Source organism: Caretta caretta, chromosome 9 (assembly GCF_965140235.1).
Source record: "Caretta caretta isolate rCarCar2 chromosome 9, rCarCar1.hap1, whole genome shotgun sequence".
NCBI lineage: Eukaryota > Metazoa > Chordata > Testudines > Cheloniidae > Caretta > Caretta caretta.
The window spans coordinates 54,251,654-54,263,064 of NC_134214.1; the positions used below are offsets into that span (position 1 = coordinate 54,251,654).

At 47.9% G+C, this 11,411-nt stretch overlaps 1 protein-coding gene across 1 annotated transcript; it reads left to right on the plus strand.

The window, feature by feature from the left end:
- Window positions 1–1,815: 1,815 nt before the first annotated feature.
- Window positions 1,816–9,830, plus strand: LOC125642809 (galactose-3-O-sulfotransferase 2). Its single transcript, XM_048864618.2, is given in 4 exon segments — window positions 1,816–1,922; window positions 3,570–4,557; window positions 5,377–5,568; window positions 5,571–9,830. Coding segments are annotated over 3 exon segments (1,614 nt in total). The 5' UTR covers window positions 1,816–1,922; window positions 3,570–3,777; the 3' UTR covers window positions 6,213–9,830.
- Window positions 9,831–11,411: the final 1,581 nt, after the last annotated feature.

The following is an 11,411-nucleotide window of genomic DNA, read 5'->3' on the forward strand; positions in this document are numbered from 1 at the left end:
CTGGGGAACAAAGTAACTATTTTACCAGGGCAGCAGCTGTCTCCACTCTGAAGGTGAAGGTTTGGACGGGATGAAGTTTAACAAGCATTGTAGGTCAAGTAAAGCAAACTCTCAAGAAAGGAGCTGACAACAACTCCAGGTTATTAACTATTATTAATTAGCAATGAGATAAAATCAGGTATAGGGACTTCTCAAGTTAACTTCTCATTTGAAGAATGCTACTTCTACCAACGTACATAGCCCCCCTCCACAGAACAGCCCTGCTGGATCTGCGTGTCTCGTGCCTGGGTCTGAGAACAGTTCAGACCAGGGCTAAAGCAAGAGAGCCTTAGCTCTTGTCAATCTGGGCTCCTTGCATCTCATGCATCACCACCTCTAAGGTTCTGCAAGGCAAATGGGGCTCTCCCTGACACCTGTGCAGCTATCACTTGTCACTGCTGGGTTTGACAAGTATAAATGATTGAGCATAGCAAACAGGTCTACACTGGCAAGTTTCTGCGCAGTAAAGCAGCTTTTTGCACTCAGACTGAAGATGTGTACACACTGCCAAGCCACCTTGTGCACAGAAACTCCTCAGTTGCAGAACTGCAAAAAAAACCCACAAAAAACCTTGACGAGAGTCGTAAAGCTATTTGCGCAGAGACTCCAGCGCTCTATTGTCAGTGTAGACACTTGATTGCTTTCTGTGCTGTAACTGGCCTCCAGAGCTATCCCATAATGCCTCAAGTGACTGCTCTGCTCATTGTTTTGAACTCAGCAGCCCTGGAGACATGTGCCCCTCCCCTTTCAAAGCCCAGGGAGGGAGGTGGGAGCTGATGTTGGGGATTCCCTCTCCCCCTGCCTCAGGACTGGCTGCTTCCTGCCACTGTCTGAACTTACAAGACAGCATGCTGACACACTCTCTGTTCCCCAAAACACACTCTCTCTCCCCCTCTCCCTCCATACACACAAACACACACACTCCTTCTCACACACTCTTCCCCCCCTCCCCCACTTCAGTCGAAAAGAAGCTGGCAATGTAGTAGGATGCCCATGGAACAATGGGATTGGGAAACCTGCATCATGTGACATTGTGCCTGCCCCATGAGGCACTGCAAACTCTTCCCAAAGGACCCTGCGGCCAGTTGTACAGTGGGATAGCTACCACAACGCACTGCTGTCTTTGCCATTGCAAGAGCTGCTAATGTGGATGCGCTCCAGCGTCACAAGGAACACAGTGTGGACATGCAACAGCAGTTTAATTCCAGCATTTTAATAAAAGTGGTATAACTTGCGGCATAGAAACTTGCCAGTGTAGACATACCCTAAGGTAAGCTGTTTGCGCTCTGGGCCGCTAGCAAGAATGAAAAGTAGGGAAAGCCTGTTTCTGTTGCTAAAATCAGTAGCTCTACTTTGAATACCCAAAGGGAACATGTCTGAGTGAGAAGGTGATTTCATGAAGTCACTTTCCAGAGCAAAATCTCATGGTAAAGGGTAAATGGAAGAGCCTGGCAAATAGGATTTCTAGCGTTTATCAGTGTTTGCTCTTCAATTAGCTAAAAATGTTCCACAGTTGGAAGTTCCCACTGGGCTGCTACAAGCTACACGGATTATTGCCATGGCTGACTCTGTGCCCCTTCCATTATACCACAGGGACCCTTGTAAAAAGTGTGACCTTCGGTTTAAAGAAGAGGAACAGAAAAGTATCTCTTTGGTCCTTATTCCACACTGCCTTGCACCTTGCACTGTCATTTTTACAGCTGGGCATGTATTGTAAAACACTACCAAGTTAGAGTGATTATATTAAACCTGGTACATGTGTTTCCCTTCAGGAAATTGAAACTGACGCACAACAGTCAGATAGGACGACTCTGGATTTCCCTCACTCTCCTCACCATCCTGTGTGTTACTCTTCAAATTGTGCGGAATCTGCAACCTACCCAGTAAGTTCCACATATGATGGAGAATATTTCACCTTAGAACTCCCAGGAGCCAGATTGAGAACTGGAATTGGCCAAATGCTGCCAACCCCCACACATCAAAATCAAAACATGTTTTCTATTCTGTTTCAATTTTCAACCAAATTTACTTCAGGTGTGTCTGTGCCCCTGTGTGTCCCTTTCCAAGAATAGCTCAAGAATGACTCAGGAATGTTTGCTAAAATGGTGGCCCTTAACCAAATATTGCAGAGCATTTGCAGAAAGTGAATCTTTTTTTGCAATCCCAAGCTTTGCTGGAAACCTGATCTTATGAGGCCCCTATCCAACCAGGGAACAGAAACATGCGATTTGAGCTGTGTGTCCAGTGGAAACTACTTGAATCTCAAATATCAGACACTTGCAACAAACCACTTATAAACAAGCTACAGACAGAGAATTTCACATAAATTTGGGGAAATCATGATTTATGGAGGCAATTTCCAAACAAAAGAAAATTAATTGAATGATTTATTCACCCAGCTCTGCTGACGGCTTATGCATTTGAATCTACCCTCTAGCATCCTAGAGGCAGCCAGTTTCAGCTTACCAGTATTGTCATGTCCTCAGTGTCCAAATCTAGCAAGTCACACTCAGTTTCTAGGAACAGCAAGATTCTTCATACCACAACCAACTAGCAATTTCCTACTTGTCACCAGGGTACAACAGGAACCAGGCACCATAACATCTGGGTCTTCAGACTGAGCCAAGAAGGCTAGATCTAGCATGATAGTAATAGATCTGCACACTTATTTCATAGTTGTCATAGATTTCAAGGCCAAAAGAGACCCTTTGATCATAGTGTTACCTTTATAACATAGGCTGTTACATTTCACACAGTTATCCTTGTGCTGAGTGCAATCACTTGGGTTGAACTAAATCATTTGCATCCTCAGGAGATAAACTTACGTGCCACAGGCAGAGAACAGGAGAGACAAAGGAGCCACTCAAGCCCTTGGCAATCCTTAGCACTCTAGCTAATATCCAGGTTGAGGTCACCAGGAGACTTGGAAAGTTAGAGAATCTGGGGAGACTGGACTGGATTAGGTGGCCTGTTGAAGGGTTTGGCAGCTGGAATTAGACTGGCAAGCTGTGTGTTGAGGGACAGTTAGGTAAGTGGGAGCTTGTCAGCATGCATAGGACATGTCAACAGCTGCAAGACAGGGAAAGTGATGTGTATCTGGGTTTCCCATCAGTCTGCCGGACTAAGAGAGATAGGGGTCTGGTGAGGACTAATGGGAAGATCCACTGGTAGGAAGTCAACCTGTGAAACTCCTTGCCAGAGGATGTTGTGAATGCCAAGACTGTAATAGGGTTCAAAAAAGAACTAGATAAATTCATGGACGATAAGGTCCATCAATGGCTATTAGCCAAGATGGGCAAGGATCGTGTCCCTAGCCTCTGTTTGCCAGAGGCTGGGAATGAGCGACAGGGAATGGATCACTTGATGATTACCTGTTCTGTTTATTCCCTCTGGGGCACCTGGCATTGGCCACTGTCGGAAGACAAGATACTAGTCTAGATCGATCTTTGGTCTGATCCAGTATGGCTGTTCTTATGTTCTTAAGATCACCCACGATGTTCTAAGGTGTTCTAATATTCTCCCTCTTACAGCAACTGCAGGTGTGACCAGAAACTCAAGCGACTTTCCCTCCAGCAAAGCACTGGCCGTGAGAACTTGTTCCAGCAGGAGAAGGGGACAAGCTCTGGCCACCGATTTCCTGAACCTTTGGAAAGTGATGTCCCACAAAACAGGCAGAAAAAAGTCATAGCCAAGCCCAGGTCTGCTGAAAGCATTCTGCACATCACAGAACTGGGCCAGATGTTCAGCCAGAACCAGGCCAGCACCTTGAACAGCCAAGATGGGGTCTGGAAGAAGAGTCAGAGAGAAGACAGCAAGGATGTGTGGATCCTTCAGACAACCAAGAGACTGAAATCCCAGCCCCAGGTCTCTGAAAGGGCACCCAAAAGGGATCATATGGATAGAACTGTGACCCCACCTCCAAGCAGGAAGCCCATGACTAAGGCAGCAGATCCCTTCAGCAAGAAACCAGAATCTGCAGCAGAGATCATTGCCAAGGAGCAAACTTCAAGGTCACCATTTGGGAAGGTTGCAGGGTCATTCCAGAGCCAGGCAGAAGCCACAGGCTCCCCCAGCCACAGGGGGGGCAGCTCTTCCACACCTGCTACAACAGCTGCCCCAGTACCAGACTGGGTCACAAAGGCAGAGAAGCAAAATGACGCGGCATCATGGAGTATGGACAGAGAGCTGCTTCAGAGCAAAACCACAGTTCCCAGAGCTGGAGGAGATGCACTTGCCCACATCCTGCCAGCTGTCTCCAACTCTTCTCGCACAGTAGCCTGCAAGCCCAAGACCCACGTGGTGTTCCTGAAGGTGCACAAGAGTGCCAGCAGCACTGTCATGAACATCCTGTTCCGCTTTGGAGAGACGCACCACCTTACCTTCGCCCTTCCCATCAATGGTGCCAGCCAGCTGGGCTACCCACACTACTTCCTGGCAGAGTCTGTGGAGGGATTCACCCTAGGCAATGCTTCAGCATTTAACATTACGTGCCACCACATGAGGTTCCTGCAGGCACAGGTAAGGGACAGAGCTTCAAGGCATCAGAAGGGAAATGGGTGGGGAGGAAGAGCAGCAGGATAGCAGTGAGATAGCCAGGACACCCCTCTCGGCTAATGAGCAGGGGTTGTCGAGAGGGAAGCTACAGTGATATTTAATTGCCCACTGCTCTTCAGCATCAGCAATGTCTCTCATCAGGCCTAACCTGGAAGCTGGAGATACTGCATCCTAGCGGTTGAGCCAGTGTCAACAAGCCTGACACCATCGTGTTGCTATAGTGGGGAATGATACGCTCAGGTGATGGACAGACTTGTCTCCTGGCATGTCCCATGGGCCAGTGGCTGAGTCGGGTAGTGGTTGGGATTGTGGATGCCATTTGGAGAAGTGTGTCCAATCCACCAGCACAGCTGGAACCAGAGCTAAGTGGGCATGAAAAGCAAACCCACCCTTTGGCCCCTAGAGATGACTCTTCCACTGCAGGTCAAGGCATGCTGGCAGAGCAGTGAGGGGAGCTCCCATTGCTGCTGCCCATTTTGTACATGCTCTGTGGCTAAATAGAGAACTCCAGGCTCCAGCATTGGCCCTGGGGCCCCTTTCACAAGCACTGCACTGATCCTGGGCATCTGGGCATATCCCTATTAAACACCCATCCTACAGCCCGTAAAGCCCCTTCCAAAGTAGCCGGTGGGTAGGACTTGCTACTCTGCCCACACACTCTAACTCACCAGTGAATTCAACTGACCTGTTAACCCGACTCCCATGGAAAGGACACATGGGTATATTAGACTGGCAGAGTAGGCTTCCCTCATTCTCTTCACCCCCTTCCCCTCACCCCTCCAGGTGCAGAGAGTGATGCCAAGCTCCACCTTCTACTTCTCCATCCTACGGAACCCCATCTGCCTCATGGAGTCCTCGTTCACTACAAAGGCAGGTCCCCCTTCTCCCGTGCCCAGAGCCTGGAAGAATTTCTCAGCCAGCCAGCCAGGTTTTATAACTCCTCAGCCCCCGACAGCCACTACGCCAAGAACCTCATGGCTTTCGACTTCAGCTTCAACCACAATGGCAATTTCTCTGCCAAGCACATGCAGCTGATGCTGCAGTACATCGAAGAGGCCTTCGACCTCCTCCTCCTCTCTGAGTACTTTGACGAGTCCATGGTGCTGCTGAAGGAGGCACTGTGCTGGGACCTGGACAGCATTGTGTCCTTCCCACTCAACAGCAGGGAGGGAAGCACCAGGTCACCCCTTTCAGAGAGCACAGCAGAGAAGATAAAGAGCTGGAACAGGCTTGACTGGGCAATCTACAGACACTTCAACAGGACCTTCTGGCAGAGGATCGACTGGAGCATGGGCTGGGAGCACATGCAGCAGGAAGTCAGGGTGCTGCGGGAAAGGCGGGAGCGTCTGGCCAAGACCTGCCTTCAAGGGCGGGGGAGTGTAGGCCCCCGCGAGCTCAGGGACAAGTCACTGGCACCGCTGCAGTATGGCAAGGCCACAATTCTAGGCTATAATCTGAAGCCAGGGCTGGACAAGGTGACAGAGCGACTGTGCCGGCACATGGTGACACCTGAGCTTCAGTACAGCAGATCCCTGTACAGGAGACAGTTCCCTGAGAAGGCCCAGCGGATCTACAGGCCAGCTCATCCACCCAGGATACGCAACGGGATAATGGGCTGAGAAAGTAAAAGCATAACGGCCTGCCCCAAACACTCGCCCCTGCTCCTGGTCTCCCCCTGAAACCTCTGTTGGTGGGCAGAACATAATGCAATTCAGGCAGCAGAACCTCATGGAGCCATACCAGAGAGGGGTCTCTATCTCCATCCATATGCCTCTTGCTGGTGAGGCAGGGGGAAGGTAAAGCCGGACCCATCTACATCAGGCTGAGGTGAAGCTGACAGGTTGCCAGCCTGGCTGCAGCTGCTTTGCAGCCTCAGAGCCATTTCAGCTAAACTGTTTAAATTCTAGTAGGTAAAAAAAAGTGTAGATCTGGAGCAGATATTATATTCTGTGGAGTTTGGGGTCACACAGGGCAGCAAGGCCTCAGGAGAGAGCAAGGTATCTTTGGCTCTGGAGCACACTCTTCATATTAATTATTTGTATTGTAGCTCCTAGGAACCCCAGCCAGGGACCAGGGCCACCAATGTGCTTGGTGCTGTATGAACACTGCACAAAAAAAGCATCAGACGAGACAACCGGTAGACACTATGATTGGTTGGACCCCACTTCTGGGGTGTCATCTGATGTACTGAGCCTCTCTTTCTCAACCAACCAGGGTTCCCTCTCCCGGCTTTGCTGAATTAGGCTCTCTGGCCTTTTGCTACACACACACACACACACACACAGGGAGGGCGACACCCCGCTGCAGTCACAGACTGAAGTCAACTCTGTGTGCGAGGATACCCCCAGTGCTCACGTGCACACCCCTTTTGGGAGATAAATTCAAAATATTACTGTCTTGCACTGTATAGAAAAATCTGCACAGTGCAAGCTCATAAAAATCCACCCTCTTCCTCAATGTGAAGAGAGATGTGCACAACTTCTTGCCCACCCCAGTTAGAAATTACATAAACTGAGTTTTATTATAAATAAGAAATAAGCTTATTAAGTACAAAAGGTGAATGTTATGTAGTTAAAGGGATAGCAAACAGAACAAAGCAGATTACTTTAGTAAATAAACAAAAACTGCAGACTGAGCTTAACACATTAGATAGATGGGTGGGAGGGATAGCTCAGTGGTTTGAGCATTGGCCTGCTAAACCCAGGGTTGTGAGTTCAATCCTTGAGGGGGCCATTTGGGATCTGGGGCAAAAATTGGGGATTGGTCCTGCTTTGAGCAGGGGGTTGGACTAGATGACCTCCTGAGGTCCCTTCCAACCCTCATATTCTATGATTCTATGAGGTAGGATACAAATTAAATTCTCACCCTGAGTGATAAACAGGCTGGCAGATTCTTAAGGCACAAGTTGCCTTGGCTTTCCTAGGTTTTCTTACCTAAAGATCTTAGCCTGGGAATATCACTTGTCACACTTCAGTCTTTGTTCCTCAGGTGTTTTCAGGTGTTGTAGGGAGAGTGAGGACCACTCATGTTGTCATTGTTCTTCTTTTATATCTTCCTCCCACTTGCTGGAAAGCTTTTTTGCTATGACCTGGGTCAAACAGTTCCCATTGTGTAGAGCTATCTCTGAGGGGTTTCTGTTTCACACAGTTCTTGGGATAATCTTCATGCTTGTGTGCATTTCCTCAATAAGCCACTAACATTGTTTGGCCTCATCCACCGTAACACATTTGAAATACAGAGACATGGTCAATATTCCCAGCTTCAGATACAAAAATGATACATACATACGAATTGGATAAACACATTCATAAATCATAACCTTTCCAATGATACCATACATGAGCCATCTTGCATAAAGTATATCTTAGTTGTACCATATTCATATTCTATCTAATACTCAAGATCCATAAACCTGGAAATCCTGGGCGCCCCATCATCTCAGGCATTGGCACCCTGACAGCAGGATTGTCTGGCTATGTAGACTCCCTCCTCAGGCCCTACGCTACCAGCACTCCCAGCTACCTTCGAGACACCACTGACTTCCTGAGGAAACTACAATCCATTGGTGATCTTCCTGATAACACCATCCTGGCCACTATGGATGTAGAAGCCCTCTACACCAACATTCCACACGAAGATGGACTACAAGCCATCAAGAACACTATCCCCGATAATGTCACAGCTAACCTGGTGGCTGAACTTTGTGACTTTGTCCTTACCCGTAACTATTTTACATTTGGGGACAATGTATACCTTCAGATCAGCGGCACTGCTATGGGTACCCGCATGGCCCCACAGTATGCCACCATTTTTATGGCTGACTTAGAACAACGCTTCCTCAGCTCTCGTCCCCTAACGCCCCTACTCTACTTGCGCTATATTGATGACATCTTCATCATCTGGATCCATGGAAAAGAAGCCCTTGAGGAATTCCACCATGATTTCAACAATTTCCACCACCATCAACCTCAGCCTGGACCAGTCCACACAAGAGATCCACTTCCTGGACACTACAGTGCTAATAAGCGATGGTCACATAAACACCACCCTATACCGGAAACCTACTGACCGCTATTCCTACCAACATGCCTCCAGCTTTTATCCTGACCACACCACACGATCCATCGTCTACAGCCAAGCTCTGCGATACAACCACATTTGCTCCAACCCCTCAGACAGAGACAAATACCTACAAGATCTCTATCAAGCATTCTTACAACTACAATACCCACCTGCGGAAGTGAAGAAACAGATTGATAGAGCCAGAAGAGTTCCCAGAAGTCACCTACTACAGGACAGGCCTAACAAAGAAAATAACAGAACGCCACTAGCCGTCACCTTCAGCCCCCAACTAAAACCCCTCCAATGCATTATTAAGGATCTACAACCTATCCTGAAGGATGACCCAACACACTCACAAATCTTGGGAGACAGGCCAGTCCTTGCCTACAGACAGCCCCCCAACCTGAAGCAAATACTCACCAGCAACTACATACCACACAACAGAACCACTAACCCAGGAACCTATCCTTGCAACAAAGCCCGTTGCCAACTGTGCCCACATATCTATTCAGGGGACACAGGGCCTAATAACATCAGCCACACTATCAGAGGCTCGTTCATCTGCACATCCACCAATGTGATATGTGCCATCATATGCCAGCAATGCCCCTCTGCCATGTACATTGGTCAAACTGGACAGTCTCTACGTAAAAGAATAAATGGACACAGATCAGATGTCAAGACTTATAACATTCATAAACCAGTCGGAGAACACTTCAATCTCTCTGATCACGTAATTACAGACATGAAAGTTGCGATATTACAACAAAAAAACTTCAAATCCAGACTCCAGTGAGAAACTGTTGAATTGGAATTCATTTGCAAATTGGATACAATTAACTTAGGCTTGAATAGAGACTGGGAGTGGCTAAGTCATTATGTAAGGTAACCTATTTCCCCTTGTTTTTTCCTAGCACCCGCCCCCCCCCCGGACGTTCTTGTTAGGCCCTGGATTTGTGCTGAAAATGGCCCACCTTGATTATCATATACATTGTAAGGAGAGTGATCACTTTAGATAAGCTATTACCAGCAGGAGAGTGGGGTGGGAGGAGGTATTTTTTCATGCTTTGTGTGTATATAAAAAGATCTTCTACACTTTCCACGGTATGCATCCGAAGAAGTGAGCTGTAGCTCATGAAAGCTTATGATCAAATAAATTGGTTAGTCTCTAAGGAGCCACAAGTAGTACTTTTCTTTTTGCGAATACAGACTAACACGGCTGTTACTCTGAAACATATTATAACCATATTTCCATGAAGAATATTGGGTGTAACATCACACCTGTCCCCTTAAATTACTGCCAGAGGATTGGTCACTGACCAATGCGGAGGCAGTGTGCCCAGCTTCCTCTTTTCTACACAGGGCATCTGCTACCATATTCTCCTTCTCTTTAATGCACACAATCTCCATGTCAAATTCCTGCAGCACTAGGCTCCAGCGTAGCAGTTTGGAGTTTTTGCCCTTGGTTCTGTTCAGTCATATTAACGGTGAATGGTCTGTTAAAATCTTGAACCTCCTGTTAAAGAGGTAAGGCCTCATTTGTTTAATAGCCCACACTATGGCATAGCACTCCTTTTCTATAAGAGAGTAATTCTGTTCATTAAGGGACAGCTTCTTGCTTCCTCCCGTTTGCAGCAGTAGAGCACCCAACCCAGTGTCGGATGCATCAGAGCACAATTCAAAAGTCTTATCAAAGTCAGGGCTGGCCAGCACAGGCTCTGCAGACAAGAGTGCCTTTGCCTTATCAAAACCCTTCTGGCATACCTCTAACCAAATTACCTTAGTAGGTTGATGCTTTTTTACACAAGTCCGTGATTGGGGATACAATGTTGCTGAACACTGCCCTCCCCCACCACCCACCCACCCAACCTCCTGTAATAGTTTGCCAAGCCTATGAAGGCTTGGCCCTGTCTTTTAGTTTGGGGCACAGGCCATTTGACAATGGCTTCCACCTTGAGAGGGTTGGGGGTTCCACCCACCCCCCCAACCCAATGTCCTAGATAAGGGATGCTGGCCACCCCATCTTGCACTACGGCCATGTCTACACTACGAAAGTACTCTGATTTTACAGAAGTCAATTTTTGGGAACAGATTGTATAAAGTCGAGTGCATGCATCCACACTAAGCACATTAATTTGGTGATGTGCGTCCACAGTACCGTGGCAAGCGTTGACATTGCAAGCGGGGCACTGTGGGTAGCTATCCCACAGTTCCCGCAGTCCCCGCTGCCCACTGGAATTTGGGGCTGAGCTCCTAATGCCTAATGGGGCCAAAAATTTGTCATGGGTGGTTATGGGTAAGTGTCATCAGTCAACCCTCCCTCCCTCTGTGAAAGCAACAGCAGACAATCATTTTGCATGCTTTTCCCTGGATTGCCTGAGCAAACACCATAGCATGGCACGCATGAAGCCCATTCAGCTCACTGCAGCAGTTATGACCATGGTAAACACCTCACGCATTATTGTGCAGTTTATGCAGAACGAGCACCTGGAAAACCCGGTTAGGAGGCGACAGCAGTGCAGTGATGAGGACATGAACACAAATTTCTCTAAAACTGCGGTCCACAGCAATTTGGAGATCAGGGTGTTACTGGGGCAGGCTCATGACATGGAATGCCGATTCTGGGCCCAGGAAACAAGCACAGTGTGGTGGGACCGCATAGATTTACTTCCCAGACCAGAAAATAACTGTTGGGGATGTTGAAATGCCTAGAGTTATCCTTGGGGACCCAGCATATCCCTTAATGCCATGGCTCA